Source organism: Zootoca vivipara, chromosome 4 (genome assembly GCF_965207765.1).
Source record: "Zootoca vivipara chromosome 4, rZooViv2.hap1.1, whole genome shotgun sequence".
Lineage (NCBI taxonomy): Eukaryota > Metazoa > Chordata > Lepidosauria > Squamata > Lacertidae > Zootoca > Zootoca vivipara.
In genome coordinates this window covers 30,589,092-30,606,055 of record NC_142587.1, presented here as the reverse complement: position 1 = coordinate 30,606,055, position 16,964 = coordinate 30,589,092, and the positions used below count along the sequence as shown (strand labels likewise).

General features: G+C 39.3%; 1 protein-coding gene across 1 annotated transcript in view; it reads left to right on the top strand.

The window, feature by feature from the left end:
• Nucleotides 1–16,964, top strand: part of TMEM131 (transmembrane protein 131) — a 72,938-nt gene that overhangs the window by 21,991 nt on the left and 33,983 nt on the right. The window contains exons 4-10 of the mRNA XM_035114636.3: nucleotides 6,704–6,772; nucleotides 9,858–9,981; nucleotides 11,972–12,088; nucleotides 13,770–13,892; nucleotides 14,419–14,499; nucleotides 15,915–16,065; nucleotides 16,157–16,213. Of these exons, the coding sequence (XP_034970527.3) occupies nucleotides 6,704–6,772; nucleotides 9,858–9,981; nucleotides 11,972–12,088; nucleotides 13,770–13,892; nucleotides 14,419–14,499; nucleotides 15,915–16,065; nucleotides 16,157–16,213 (722 nt within the window). The remainder of the gene's footprint in view (nucleotides 1–6,703; nucleotides 6,773–9,857; nucleotides 9,982–11,971; nucleotides 12,089–13,769; nucleotides 13,893–14,418; nucleotides 14,500–15,914; nucleotides 16,066–16,156; nucleotides 16,214–16,964) is intronic.

Here is a 16,964-nt window from a genome sequence, read left to right as displayed (position 1 = left end):
CCACTCTCTCAGATTGAGGGGAATCCTCATTCCTTCTGTCACCAATTAGACCAAGGGTGGGGAAATGGATGTGACCAGTGAGGCAGAACTTTATCTCCCCCACTCTGCATGGCCAGGTCTGACAGATGGCCATGGCCAATTACCTCTCCGTCATCGGACATCACAATGGTATTGGATGACCCATTTATGCAATTTTTGGCATTTGGAAGCCCCAACAATCACCTGATAGTACTTTGAAATGGATTCAAAGATTGATTGATTGAATAAATATGTGGAACTAGACAGTTTGTCTGAAAAAATAAAGAACACACCAAAACAGGTATTTGTATCTAAATGGGAAAGAAGGCTTCAAAATATATTTGAAAAATAATTACAGTAGCTTAAACGCTGTTGCAGCATTTGATTAACTTCAGTAGTAGCTTTAAGAATGATGTGAGAACTAAGATAAATTAAGATGCAGTTAAATTATGATAATAGTTTATATCGGCAACAAGTTTGTGTCTCTGAATTACCGTAAGGAGTAGACGGGAAGCCATTTGTGTCTTTGAGTCGGTTTGTATTAAATCTATTTGGTTTAGTATGGTATAGATGTAATGGGTTTTTTTCCCCTTTTTATTTGTGTATTGCAAAAAAATCAAATAATTTTTTTAAGATAGTACTTTGAAGTGCCACTCAGGGCTCCCTCTAAGAACAGGCAACCAGCTTATTTTCAGTGACTTCAAACTACCTTTTGGCCCAGCTGTGACTTTACCTGCATCATATCTGACATCAGGTGTATGTAGGTGGGCATCGGTTGGCCAAAGCTGTCTCACAGACCAAATGGGGAAACCTGGCTGCCAGAGATTCTCCACTACTGCGTTAGACAGTCCAATTTATTTGCTAAATATAATTGGTCATCACAAAGCTACAATCAATTTGGGAGATGCATGTTCAGCTATGTTGATCCCCAGTATGTTGGTCCCTGTTTTAGAGAGAAATCTTTGTTTGATCTGTTGGGCCACTAGAACAAACAGATACCGGTATACTGTAGTAGTGTATATATCCCTGTCAGTCAGTAAATAACAGATCCCAGGAAGCAGCAATGGGAGTGTGGTTTTCAACCCCCTGACAGTTATGCTATGAAATACCACAGGCCATGTTTTATCCCCAATGTTTTTAGCATTCATATGCAGTCATTGGAAACCATGATTAGGATATTTGGGGCAAGGTGCCATTGGTATCCTGACGAGATTCAGCTCTATTTCTCCATAACATCTGAATCAAGAGAGATCATGCAGATTCTGGAACATTGCCTGGATGCAGGAAATTAAGCTGAGCTTGAATCCTGGCAAGACATTGGCTCTGTGGGCAGGGGCGTAGGAAGGGAGGGGCAATAGGGGCGCTCTGCCCCGGGCTCCACTCTGGGGGGGGGCAGCGCCCTCTCCCAACTCCACTGACACCCTGCTACACAGCGGAGCCGGCAGCAAACATCCCCAGCACCGCACGGGGATGAAGCCACTGCAGTCGAAAGCAGAAGATCCCAGACGGCAGCATCCCCGCACGGCGCTGAGGTCCACTGCCAGCTCCGCTGTGCAGCACGCATGCGCGGAGCTGCTGCGCACGACACATGCGCCAGGCGCTTCCTGCACATGTGTAGTGTGCACTGCGGCTGCGCGCAGCGTGGGGTGCCGCCCTGGGCCGCAGAAAGTCTTTGTCCACCACTGTTGGTGAGTGGTTCTCAAATCTGAAAATTGGCCAGCTGCTTGCCCTGGACAGAGCTGCACTCCCTCTTAAAGAACAGGTATGCAGTCTGCAAGTCTTCCTGGAGCACTTTTTTAATTATTTCAGCTAGTACAACAACTGAACCTGATAGCTTGATCACAGTAGCCCAGAAATTGGTATTTTAAAGGCTGGATTACTGCAATGTGGGGCTTTCCTTGCACTTGGTCATGAAACTGCAGTTAGTACAGAATGCTGCAGCATGATTATTGTCAGGAGCAAGTTCCTATTACAGTATTCCTCTGCTCAAATATCTGCTTTGGTTGCCAGTTTGTTACAGGATCAAGTTCCAAGTTTATTATCAGTATTCAAAGTCCTTAACACCTTGTGATCGATTTACTTGTCTTGCCCCATATATATTTTTATACATACGTAACCCCGGATAGGTGTTCCAGTCAGTATAGTAGGCAATACTGAGCTAAATGGGCCAATGATCTGATTTGGTATAAATTTGCCTGGGTGTCTACATTGGTTGGTTAGTGTAGAGAAGAGATGCACAACCTGCAGCCATCGCCAGATGCATGGAATGGTGAGAGGAGAGAGGGGAACCCTCTGTAAGCAATCAGTTCAGACCTCTGGTAAGAGTGGCCTGTCCCTTCCTCAGCAACCTGTCCAGTGCAGGCATGTAGTGTCCAAGGGGATTTGGCCCTCAGGGGAAAAAACCAAAGTTCTCCACTCCTAGAGTAGGTAGGGTATGATCCTCTCTTCGGGTAGAAGATTTCCCAGGTTCAGATCTTGGATAACCTTGCTCATGGTGGGAAGGCTGACTGTACCTTCAATGAAGCATTCATTCATCCAAGTATCTATTCGTTGTTAATAGGCCAGGTAAACAAAAGTTATGACTGAAGGTGCTTGAACACACCTTTGAGTGCTGCAGGCACATGCTGAGTCAGTGCTAGGTGGGGACTTCTGTAAGTTTGCACTGAACAGATGCCTTAACATGGCTTTAAAACACTTGTTTAGCACAAGGAATGCAGTTCCTCTCCCCTCTCACACACAGTTGCTCCTATAATAGTCTATAATTTTCTTAAAGACTGGAGTGGTAATAGTTTGATTTTGGGGGCAAAATTCCCAGTAGTCTACGTGCAGTAATTAAGCAGTATTTTGTGTGTGTGTGTGTGTGTTGCAAGTACTGTAGTTACAAGTAGTTGCAGAGTGTTACTGATATGATATGCAGGACTGGGACAAGACTGCACCTTGCATAAACTTCTGCTTATAGGCCTTTTCTGTTTGAGCCAAATGTTATTACCTGTGCTATGTCTGCTCGCTAAGAGTGGATTTTTAAGTTTGTAGTTAAAGTACATGATCTACACACACTGAGCCTTTGCCTAAGTTGCAGATACTCATGCACATAAACCTTGAAAAATGGAAAGTGAGACAGAAAACTACTATCTGCTATGTGAGATTCTCTCATCATATTTCTTTTTTTTCTAACAAATATCAAAGGGTCCACTTGTTGTTCCAGTTGCATATTAGCCACTAAGCTACAAACCATAGAATAAATTTAATAATAAAGTAAAGTATTTGTATAGCTTGGGGTATCTGCTAGTCAGCCTGGAGTCTCTCCTGTGGTGTAATAAGATTGTTGTTTCTGTGCTAGACTTCTTTGAAACTCCCCATAGCTTAGATCATGATGGAAAACGCAATTCAGATATTGGTAAAAAAGAAAATTATTATGATTATGAACAGCCTGATAGGACTAGACACAAGCAGTACAGAAGTTCTTTGGTAACCAAGCAAGACTCTGTGTGTGCATTTTAAACCTTAAAGGTCAATAATGTAATCTTAGTTTCTAAACTTGAATACACACCCACACCCACACACCTCTACATCCTTCTCTGTGCAAAGCAGAAACAGGAAAAGAGTGAATATTTTATCAGTGAAGGTGTGATCATTTACTTGGACGCCAGCAAGAGTTTGCCATTTAAGGACAAAAAGTTAACCTCAGCTGCTTCTGATGAAAAGAATTACCCTCCGATATTTTGTATTTTTACATCGTTGCTGCTTCCAGTTGTCTATGATGAGTTATAGTTTTGAAATGGAAGGGGGCTAGAAATTTTCAAGAAGGGTTTGCAGCATAAATTACTCTGTTTTCTAGCAGAGCCTGAAATTGTCTTCAGAATTCTAACCTTCAGTTGAATAAATCTGAAAGCTACCGTGATGTCCTTGTGCCTACCAATTCAGCAGTTGCATAATTCTGTTGAGCTTGTTTGTTACCTTGTGTTGTGTTTTTTGTTGCGTAGGTTCTTGAGTATATTATGGTTGGAATGTGGTTATGCTGTTAGCATTGATCAAGACTTAATCTTCCACTTCCAAAGTGGGAAGAATATACTGTATGCTTTTATTTTATTCAAAGTTATTAGTCCGCTTTATTGCTCAAAGTTTGCAATAGCAAGTTTTCACGCTTAAAGCTAAAGACAGTTTAACTTGCTCATGTCTCACATATTTTGCTTGAAAGCTCTTTTGGGGTTGGTCCCTATCTGTTGCTTGGTTATGAAACTTTCAAGCACAATGCAGGATAGATAAAAATGAGTGTTGTCAGGTTTTGGTTAGATTTTCTAGTGCCCTAAATTGATTAGGATTTGGTTTCGTTTGCTTGTTTGACTTATTTAGTAAGCAAACTTTAAAGAGTATGCCATGTTAATTTAGATTGTTGCCAAAGCCTTTTGAATAACTTAAAATGTTAGAACTTAAATACTTTTGTGGGGTGAGGGGAGGAATTCATGAAGCATATGTGATGTGGTAAAGGTACATGGAAATATTTTTTTATTGGAGGACTTATAATTTTTTTTTTACAATGAATAGGCAATTCAAGCAGTATAAGTTTCCCTTACATTGCTTAAATTTTAGGGGTGTTGGTGGAATAGCACTGAAAACTTTAGCAAGTCCAAGAATCTGTGCATTGGGTGGTATGCCTAAATTTATTTTTAGATACCGGTATATAATATTTATTTGAGGTATAGAAATTTCAAGGCATAGTTAAATCAAAAAGTTAATTAAAACCTTAGAATGGACACATTTGCCTGGTATCATATTCATTCATTACATCACTAGATCCATTTTATGAAAATATACACTGTAAAATTGATGTGAAAACAGTATGATATTTTTAGTTTAGAAGGTTAACATTTCAGTTATATTAGGATTCCTTTAAAAACATCCTGGTTTAAAATACCTTAATATAATGCTAACAAAACCATTGAAATCTATATTCATAATCTTTTCAAATTGAAGATAGCAGCTTCTACTAAACACATCTCAAATTTAGCTAGATTAGAGTCTAGAGGTTATCAAGACCATTAACAGTGGTTTCAGTGGTATTTGGTGACCTAATAATACATTTCAAAAGAACTTTATGTCCTTTGGTTTGTGTAAAGATATTTAAGTTGCAAATAGTGCTTGAAAGGAAGAATTTCATTTTTAAAAAAGATTTCAACTTACTATTTTATCTCCCATCTCATCATTGCTGCTTATAAATAATATATATTAATGGAGACTTGGTTATATTCTATACTAGCAGGGGTGCCTGGTGCTGCTCAGGATTTTTTTAGAAACCAAACAAAATATTGTGGTGTTCAAAATACTGGTCATTTAAAATATTTTAGAAGGCATTTCTAGAATTAGACACTTAAAATGAAAGATATACAGTGGTACCTCGGGTTGCAAACGCTTCAGGTTACAGACTCCGCTAACGCAGAAATAGTACCTCGGGTTAAGAACTTTGCTTCAGGATGAGAACAGAAATCGTGCGGTGGCGGCGCAGCAGCAGCAGGAGGAGGCCCCATTAGCTAAAGTGGTACCTCAGGTTAAGAACAGTTTCAGGTTAAGAACGGACCTCCAGAATGAATTAAGTTCTTAACCCGAGGTAATGGAATGTCATCAGCACATTGATGACACTTCAAAAACTCCCAGATGACCCCTCCCACTGTTTTTAAGAAAATGTTAAACAGCATGAGACACAAAATGGAACCTTATAACATCCCATAGGCAAAAGTCCAATGGATGGAACGGGAGTCCCATAGCACTACTTTTTGGGACCTCCAGAAAGCATGCTAGGCACATAACAAGAGTGCACCTCTGGAAAGGTGACCCAGAGTAATACTGTGGTTGCTTGGGAGATCCGAAAGAACTAACAGGGTTTCACTTCCCTTATCTACTTGCCAGTGTCATTCACCCACCAGAGCAAGAAAGGCTGTTTCTGTTCCCAACATCAAGCTGGCAACCAGACTAAAATGGATCTAAATAATCACTGTTCAGGTTTGTCTGGAGTTCAGATTCCACCACCTGTTCTGTCTCCTTGCCCAGGAATGTGATAATTGATACTGGATTGTAGTTTAAATCCACTGGATTGAGGGTGATTTTTTTTCCATTGGTTTTATAAAAAAGTATTCACCCTAGGGACCCTTGTAAGATACACTAGACCTGACGGCTTTCATTTATCTTATATTTCAATGTAGGCTTTCTCTTAGCTTAGATGTAACTAAGATTTACAGTCCTGTTCCCAATTAATCTGGGAGTAAAGCCTAAATAATTTTATAAGACCTAACCTCTGAATAGATATGGTTAGGATTGCACAGTTAGTCATTCATGTATAATAAGAAAATTTGTAATAGTTCTCCAGCGTATCCAAGGCAGATGCTCATTACAATTGCTAATACTAAAAGGGCCTTGTGATGTACAGGTGTTTGGGTACCCTTCTTTGAACTGCCCTAAACTGCTCCAGAGGGTTGAGAAAAACTAGAATACATTTTTGGTGGGAGTGGGATGCAGCATGAAGGAAAGTTCAGTTGTCAAGTAGAAGTCCTTGGGCTAATGGGACTACTTTGTTGGATGCAAGCCTGGATCTTCATTCAACTTAATTCACAACTTAATTTGGAAGATTCTGAACATGAATTAAAAACTGAATGTCATCTTGATTTGTTCTCTTCTCATTTGATCCCAACAGTATATCTATGTATCGAGGGAATTGCAGACCGATTCGGTTTGAACCACCAATGCTGGATTTCCATGAACAGTAAGTTGGGAACACTTTGCCTCGTATTATAAATAGAAGACACCTGGAAGTTAATAGCTGTCTGAGAAACCTATGTATTAAAAAGGCAAAGCTGATAATATAAGTTAATGTTAGATGCCCAGAACCTTATCTGCCCAGCATCAATCACATAGTAGTTTTTGTATAAGAGGCTAAGTGTGTTGGCTAAGTCATATAACAGGCCTAAGTGGATGAATAGTATTGATGGTTCACACTTGCAGAAATTTGCACCTGTTGTACTTCAGCCATACCACATGGTTTCTTATTTGGAGGGAAAAGAAACATGTGGGGAGAAGGTGGAAGAGGCAGAATAAATGGAGTCTAAATTGGAGGAATGATTGAAGTATCTGTTGTTGCTGCTTCTGTCTGCTTTACTGAGGAAAGGGCCCTTCAACTGAAAAAAATATATGATTTTCCAGTAATACCAAAGGATGAAGTTTTTAATCCTTGTGTATGCTTTCTGTGCAGCACTAGTTTATACAGTAGTTATTTGAGAACTGTACTGCTTTAAGCTACAGGTTGTACGAGCAGAGTTTTGGTGCCATCTATTTACCACTTGAATCTACTGGTTCCAGGGACCCTGGAAAAGCTAAATTCTCAGGATCACTGGCATGTGAGTGCTTCTCTAGATACAACTCATGTGCACCAATGGGGAACTTATTTCATGCCGCAGCAGCCAGATAAGGAGCACTGTGTGGAGGGAGTTGGACCATGTTGTTCTTCAGATTACATCATTGGTAGTGTGACAGGAACTGAAAGGGGCTTGGATAGAACCGAGCTTTTTTCTGACCTACTATTGTCATGCTGGCCACATGACCTGGAAGCTATACACCGGCTCCCTCGGCCAATAATGCGAGATGAGCGCGCAACCCCAGAGTCAGTCACGACTGAACCTAATGGTCAGGGGTCCCTTTACCTTTACTAGGAACATAGCTTGGTTAGCTGAGTCAAACTCCGTATTGGGGTGGGGGAATGTTGTCTGTCAACAGTGGGTATATGAAAAGTAGAATATAAAATAGTCAAAATGTGCAAGGTTGAATGATTTTGGCTTTTGAATATTAATTTACTCTGCTGACTAATTCATGAATAAATTAAACATCAGAACAGCGCTCACTCTTTTCTTCTCATCATTAGTCTTTCAAGGCCTGGAGATACAGCCATAATGGCAGTAGTCATAGTGCAGCATTTCCCTGGAGTTATTAATGCAGCAGTGCTACAGTGGCTGCATATGCATGCTGCACATCTCTGGATTAAGGCCAGAAGAGAGAATTGTTTAGTTGCAGCGTTAGCCTGCTCCATTAGTCATTGAAAGGCAGGACAAAAATAACTTTGCAAAATTTATTTATTTATAATCTTCGTACAAAATATTAGCATAAAATATATATGCCAAACTAAGCAACAACAGTCAATATAAAAATAGTCCTATAAGCTTATTGGAGCAATTATAACTTTGCATCATGAGTAATTGCGAGCCCACGCGCTGGCTAAACCCTATCCCCGGTGCCCAGGTGCCCACAACACCCCCAAGATGGGACATGACAAGAATGTATGGGTTTAAATTAGGCCACAACTTTATTGATTTTAAGGGTAAGGTCTCCCTCTCATGCCCGACAGGGGCTGAGGATGCACAGGGCAATCAGGTGTTGTTGGAGGGGACTGTAAAGCATGAACTTTCACAGCATGCCCTCCCACTTCACCTAGCTGGGAGTTTGTTCTATATGCCGCTGCTGTAGGGCCAGTGACTCCCACAATCAACCCTTTAACAGTCCCTGTAAACGCCGCCGCATGGGGGTGCATCAATATGCTGCCCCTGACTCACAGATAGACTATAGAACACCAAGGCCTAAAACCGCCACCCGAGACCCTAACTAGGGTCTCGCCACCAAGATACCTACAGCTGAACATCGTCTCCTACCAAGAAGGACTAGATCCTGACACCCACCAATCCTTGAGGCCCTGATGAGTCCTATCAGCTTGTTGGAGCAATTATAACTTTGCATTATGAGTAATTATATGCTTGCAATAAAGTAAAGACACAAACACTTGTAGGGAATAGAACAAGAAGTTCTGGCAACTTAAAAGGCTCACAAGTGTATTACACCATAAGGTTTCATGGATTACAGTCTCATCAAATCCATGAATTGTTGTCCTGAGTAATAGGTGTGTGTATGTATCACAGGTCTTGCAGAGCTTGTCTGAGGCCTGGGGCAGGAGTCTTGTTAGAATAAACTCAAACAAAAAAGAAGCTGGTCCCTGGCAGGCCTTCCTGGCCAGCTTAGCCCTCTGAGGCTTGGGACTAGTTTACCCAGCTTCTCCCATCCCCTCTGCATTGGCCTGATGTATCATATATTACATGCAGGTTTGGGTGGGGTAGAGGAGGAGGATTGTACTGTAAACGGTAAGGTCAGAAGAGAAGGAAATGCAAAAAAAAAAGTACAGGACCAGGACCCTGTGATAATGATCTGAGGTCCTTCTTCATACGCCTCCTCTGCAAGAGGTCTGGAGGGTAACAACACAAGAACAGGCATTTTCTGCGGTGGTGGCTCCCTATTTTTGGAATGCTCTCCACGGGGAGGCATGCATGGCACCTTCCTTGCATATTTTTATGCACCAGGCAAAACCATTCCTCTTCTCCAACTAATTAAACAATCTATGGCCTTTTAAACTGTGGGGAGGGGGGTTATTGTTTGTTACTAAGGTGTTTATATTGTATTTTTATATTGTAAACTGCCCTGTGATCCTCAGATGAAGCGCAGTATATAAATTTCAATAATAACGACAGTGGCCATTCACAAAATGCACCTGTTTGTTGCAACCATAAAACTAAATATTCTTTTAGAAGGCATCTGAAGGCAGCCCTGTTTAGGGAGGCTTTTAATGTTTAATAGATCACTGTGTTTTATTTTTCTGTTGGAAGCCGCCCAGAGTGGCTTGGGAAACCCAGCCAGATGGGCGGGGTATAAATATATTATTATTATTATTATTATTATTATTATTATTATTATTCTGTGGTTGTAGGCAATTGAGAAAACAGTTTAAATGCTTTTTCTACTCTCTTTTAATACAGGCCAGTTGGGATGCCAAAAATGGAAAAGGTTTATTTGCACAATCCAAGTGCAGAAGAAACTATTATATTAGTATCAATATCTGCAACAACCTCACATTTTCATGCATCGTTTTTTCAAAACAGGGTGAGTTAGCTCTGTTTTTCGAAGTTGGTGTTATTCTGCAAGCTGGTTTCACTTCAGCAAAAACTGATTTTGCTTCAAAGTGCATCACAGTAAATAGCTTCTCTTTAAATGCAAGCTCAACAAAATTATGCCACGTACAATTCACTGTGGAGGGGTTATATGAAAAGTAAATGTCTTCATCATTCTAGGGCAGTGGTGGAGAGCCTTGGTGTTCTCAAGAATATGGAAAATGGATAACTATACCTCAGAAATGGTTTCTAACCAGAAGTAGCTGAGTTTAGTCCACTGGAGTGGGGGGGGGATCCATACCAGGGTAGTAGTTTTACTATTACCAAACAAAATCCCCCAAAGTAACATGTGAGTTTTCAAGTTCATCAGACCTTCTTCTTTTTTGGTATAACACAGCCTGGAGCAGAGTACCGCTGATGCATTGTTACTATCCCTTTACAGAATCACTCTGAAGCTAGTGTACTTTGAAAAACAAGTTAAAGCCATGATCTTTGCTGTAAAATTCTTCTAAACTAATCCAGAGCTTGTCATGAAATCAATTTCAAGCCTTAATTTTCAGTAGGAGTTGCTACTTAGAGCTTATGCACTCATAAGTAGTTGCCAATAAATGGTTGCCGCCCCTTTGGAAGTGATTCTGTCATTTTTATACATGCTTCTAGGAGTTCCTAAGATAACTAGTATTTTTTTATTGTGTTTCTTTGCCATGTTTTTGTAAAACCTAGTAACCAAGTGCCTAAAATATATGAAAAAGGCTCCAAATAAGGCTGCATTTTACAAGGCACTTGCGAAAACAAATAACCAACAACATGTATTTCAATTAAGAATGTGTCTCTCCGCCACTGTCAGAGCGTCAACCAGCATTAAGTGAAAGCTGAAATTATCATTGATCCTTCTCTTTGACCTGTTATCCCGGAAGCATGTTTTAATTAGCAAGGGTGTGTATTTCTTTACTGCCACTTGAAATGATCTTCTGCGCTTAAATCCAAGTTTTTAATATTTGAGCGGGTTGAATGGGGGAGGGATTATAGGAAGCTTGCAAATTCATTTCCCCTTCTTAATCCTAATACAAGACTTAACTGATCACACATCTTTCCTAAAGCAATTAACATATTAAAGCAATTAACATATTTAATGAAATCTATTAATGTAGAACTTTTCCATAGTGGAGGTGACAGTGTGTGAGGTGTGGTGTATGTGAATGGATAGATTTGTGTGGATAGGGTATGTATGTGGTTTTGACCCTACCTTCTTTTGGTTTTAGCCATGTCCACCCTCGCTTGTGATCTCTGGAAGATTACCAGTGCTATAATGTGGCTCTGAAACTGAAATGGTTTCCTCAGATAGTAAAGTCTTGATTATGGGTATCTCCTAAACTTATGATCACTCTGTGCTCAGTGATTCAAGCAATTATAGGTGTTGTAAGGCAGTCTATGAGAAAGCAGAAGATTCCCAAAGTGAGATTTAACTTTGCTCAGGGAGGAGTCACAACAGATAATTTTTCTGTGTTTTAAGGCCAATTGAGAAGGATGAGACAGAGCACCAATTTGTGGGAGCTACATTATATACTCCAATTTGGCATTTAGAGTGGAACCTGAGACACTTGGAGCTATACAATAAGCAGTTCAGTGTTCTTTCACATTATTAATATTGCTATAATGTTCAAAAAGAAATTTTTTCCTGCATGTTGGACTTTACAGTGGTTTGTTTCGATGCAGTATCAAAAAAATTAAAAAGAGTGTATTGGAAGTAACTTTTGTAAGGCACTTAAAAGTTTTGGCTAAACCCCAGTTTTTCATGCTAGTTTTAATTAAATTGATTTTTCCAAAGGAAGGGCTATAGTACGTGGCTTGCTTGTCTCATGGGTGTTCACACACAGCTTCTACATATCAATTGTGTTTTAATGCCCAATCTCATATTTGAAGCACTATGCTTCTAAGATGAACAACATGTCATGTTATATATCTGGTGTTTTATTTTTCAGAAAATTGTTCCAGGGGGGAACACATCATTTGATGTGGTTTTTCTTGCAAGAATGGTGGGGAACGTAGAAAATACATTATTTATTAATACATCTAATCATGGGGTATTTACTTACCAGGTAAGAGAAAACATCATGTTACCGTTTCTTAAATGATTGAGAACAGAAGTGAAAGCACATTATTAAGATTGGTGCTCAGCATATACAGTGGTACCTCGGTTTACGAACTTAATCCATTCCGGAAGTCGTTTCTTAGACCAAAGCCATTCTTAAACCGAGGCGCGCTTTCCCTAATGAGACCTCCCGCCACCAGTGCCCTTACACTGTTCGACTCCCGTTCGTAGACCGAGGTAAAGTTCGCTAACCGGAACACTACTACCGGTTTTGCGGAATTCATTTACTGAATAGTTTGTAAACAGGGATATTCTTAATCTGAGGTACCACTGTATTGCAATGTGCGACTGCTTCATAGTTTAGCATATGTCTCTAAAGTCAAGGCTTTCAATTGAAACCAACAGCCATATATCATGAACTTAGATTTTCTGATTGGCATTCCTGTTTTCAAATGGGAATTACCCATGGAGCAAGATGCCATTTGTCTGCAATATATACATATTATTTGATGCTGTGAGACATCTGCAATAAGTGCCACTGTGCTATGCATATTCTTACAGTATTAATGCGCCTCCTATAGCTTAGAAATGAACAAGCTATTTGCAAGCTGCAAAGCCTCCAAGTTGTTTATTAAAATGCAAAACAGGCTTCTGTTGATTTATGAGATACAGTAATAGTGATTGACTTGAAAGTTGATAATACACTTGATCTAATACAGTTGATTGATTTAAGCACACCACAATATTAAAAAAAAAATTAAGAGAAGGACATTTAAATGGCAAATTAGCTTTTGCAGGAACAAGATCACATATTTTAGAAAACTGAAAGGAATGACAAAAAATGGGAATGACATTTTTGGTATTCATGAACATAATCATGATTTACTACCTGTAGTGCTCTAAGTTACTGTGGTTCAGAGCTAGAAAAAAATTCAAAGGGTTGCATTTGACTCAGTCCTACTCAGTGATCTTAAGTGAAACAACCCAGTTGTTTTTTAAAAAAATCTGCATTGCATATAAAAAGTTCTAAAACTGGTTGCAAAACAAATATTTAGAGAAAAGCTGGTCTGTAGTTGACACCTGTGTGGATCCTGAAAGGAAGAAAAAGATATATTTTCTTGTATCCTAAGGCAATTGCCGTATATTCTGACATCCAAACACTTCGACTTCTGAAGGTTTCGACTAACGAAGTCGACAACCCCGGAAGTCTTTTTGCCGCGTGCACCTGGCGCACACGTTCTGTGCCTGCGCAGAGCGGCGCGTGCAGTTGGCGCATGCACAGAAGCATGAAATCGGGCTTCACGCATGCGCCGAAGCAGTGCTTCGACATCCGAAAACCTCTACTTACAAAGACGACCGCGGAATGGATCGTCTTCGTAAGTTGAGGTACCACTGTATAAGGCGACCCCCAACTTTTCCAGTTAAAATACAGAGTTTGGAATATACTCGCCGTATAAGACAACCCCCGACTTTTGAGAAGATTTTCCTGGGTTAAAAAGTAGTCTTATACGCAGGAATATACAGTAGATACTCTATGAGACCACTTTAAAATATGGTAACTGTAAACTTCCAAGTTGGGAAAGAGGTAGTGTTTCTTTGCTGTCAATGATTGTGTGAGTTTTAAAGGTGGAAAACAGACAATTTTTCACACAGGGATACTAAAAGGTTGTTTTCTTTTTCTTAAACAGGTATTTGGTGTAGGAGTACCAAACCCTTACAGACTTCGCCCTTTTATAGGAGCAAAAGTTCCAGTAAACAGCAGTTTTTCTCCTATTATAAATATACACAACCCCCATAGTGAGCCTTTGCAGGTATATAGGAGCACTGTTCATATTTACAATTACCTGTTAAAATATTATGTTAATGTATTTCAGGTGCTCTTTGTATACTTTGATTCTATTCCTTTGTTTTCAGTTTGGAATGTTTTAGGTATAAACCATTGAAGTTAAAACAATTGTCTTAGTGGTAGTTTTGAGAAGCTATGTTCCTGGAACTAAAGGTTTGCATGTAAGGTTTGACTTGGCAAATACAGAAGCTTCACTTGCATAAAATCACTTGGTGTTTTTTTTTAGTTGGTGGAATGATAAATGACATATTCTAACCATAGCTGTCAACTTTTCCCTTTTTTAAAAATAGGATTCCTTGTGAGAAAAGGGGAAAGTTGACAGCTATGAATCTAACACTTGAGGGAACTCACTGACTATGTTGTATGTGTGGTCTTTACCACAGAGAAAATAAAATATAAATAGTTTCTCCTTAGCTGGCAACCATGAGAGTGTGTCTAGTTGGAACTTGAGCTCTAACTTTATCAATTATTATTTTTGGCTATCCTCACAGGTGGTAGAAATGTATTCAAGTGGAGGTGATCTCCACCTAGAGCTTCCAACTGGTCAGCAAGGGGGTACAAGAAAATTATGGGTGAGTGGCACAAATATTACTTGACTCACACTAAGGTATTAATAAGTTCTGGCAAAGACTAATATTTGTTGTGGATTAAATTTTTGTTGTGGGCCAGAGCACCCTTCCTCAGATGCATGGTGTTCTCCTCTGCTGATCCTGAAATCTCACGCGCACATATACAGATAAGAGGGTGGATGTTGTTTTGAAATGAGGCCAGGAGGCCCAACAATTCAAGATAAGGGAGTAAACCATAACTGTGCAGCATCAAATATCAACAGGGTCCAGTGACAAGTATGAAAGTTCAAAGCAGAATGGGAACAAACTTGTAATGAATTTTCAAAGTAATGTAAATATTGTATACACCAGCAAATGTGGACAATTGCTTTTTTTTGGGGGGGGTGACGCAAAAGGTGAAAGGCAGAAACAAATTTAAAATGAAAATTCCATTCATAACAAGAGAAGAACAAATGCTCTACAGTAAAACCAATGCTATAAATTATATGTTACTTATATGTATATGATGTTACATGTTTTGTTTTTGTCACAAAAGCAAATAAAATTTATTTTAAAATAAATATTGTATACAAATACCTAACAATTGTGTCCTATAGTGAGTTAGCCACTTTCAATTTCATTTCATCTTAAGTTTGATAGCACATGTGCTTTTTACCAATGATTTTAGACACGTGTGTGGTTTTTAGCTAATATTCTAGCCACAGAATATTCCAAAAGTTGTAGTTTTGACTAAATATCTAACAAAACTACCTTTTATGTAGCATATAAATACTAGGGAAACTCTCTTCTAGGATTTTTCAGGACAATCCTCCCGTTTATATTTTTGTATAAAATTACTAGTGTGCCTGCATGCAATTTGAGATGGTTGCTGACGACTCCTTGGTTTGTCTCCAACTAAGTCCTACTGAGAGTAGACCCATTGAAAATGGACTTAAGTTGGTCATTTTCATTTATTTCAGTAATTTTGAGTGCACAGGAGGAAAGAAAATTATGGCTTACCTGTTGAAGGAGTGGGGAGTGGGTGGGGTTGGATGGCACAGACAGAAGTATCTCCACATTTTTGTGCTACTAATGCAAAATAGGCTTTTAAGTGTTTCTCTAAAATATTGGTAGCATCACCAAATATATTTCTTGTACTAGTTTCTTACAACAGAACTAGTCTTACACACTTTGGAAAAGGCAGGTGTAACAAACTGTTACTTGTCAGCATGAATAATCTACACATGATGATTCTTAACCTTTTATGTGATGGTTGTTTTTGAAACTGTTTAACGCTTCCATCTCACTATTGAGTTAATTCATTGCCTAAAAACACCAACAGTACGGTATATTCCATATTCCACTTGTATTATAGCTGGCATTGTGGACCTTTTTATTATACTGACTTTTATATTCCGCACAATTGTCTATTTCAATAGGAAATTCCCCCCTATGAAACTAAAGGAGTTATGAGAGCCAGTTTCTCTTCAAGGGAAGCAGATAATTACACAGCCTTCATTCGAATAAAAACAAATGCCTCAGACAGCACAGAGTTTATTATTCTTCCAGTAGAAGTAGAAGTCACAACAGGTTTGTAGAAATGTAATGTTTCATCAACTTCATGTATTTTCCTACCGCAGTAATGAAAGAAACTCACTTTGTTTTTTGTCCTATCTTAAAGCCCCAGGAATTTATTCATCGACAGAAATGCTAGATTTTGGTACTTTAAGATCCCAAGGTGAGTCCTATATTTTAATACACCTCCATTTCAGATTGAGTAGACACATCTCATTTTGCAAGGGCTGCGTAATATCAGTTTCATGTGTTTTGTTCCTTAGCCTTTGCATGTAGGCCTTCATATGTATTGGGTTGCATCCAGACAGGTCCTGCTGCTAATGGAAAGGATCCCTCCATTTACATAAATAAATAAAAATAAAAATCCAGGATTCTCCTGAAGACAGGGTGCGGGAAGGTGATTTTTGGCATTATCTCTGCGGCTACTTTTCATAGTGTTTCATAGAGTCCCCAAACCCTCCAGAGCAGATCTTTGGGGACTACAGGGGAAAGGAGGAATTGGTGAAAACAATTTCTTCTTCTAGCAGAACTCTGCATGAGTGAAACTTTCTGAATCCACCTCATTTGTATTTAAATGCCTAGGATATCTAGCTTTAGAAATATTATCAAAAGTAAAATGAAATAACTGAATAATGCAATTATAAATAGTACTTTTTATAACATCACTCTTACCGCACTTTATACACCTGCCAAATGACTGTACACAGGTGCATCTGTATTCTGACAAGTCTCCAAATCATAGTTTGGAACAGTCTTCCCCAACCTGTTGCCCTTCAGCTGTTTCAATCATCAATTCCATAATCTCTGACCATTGACCATACTGGGAAAGGGCAGGTGGAACTTGTACTCTAAAGCATGCGGAAGGCACCAGGTTGGAGAAGGCTGGTCTGGAACATCAGGATTTAGAAATGGTG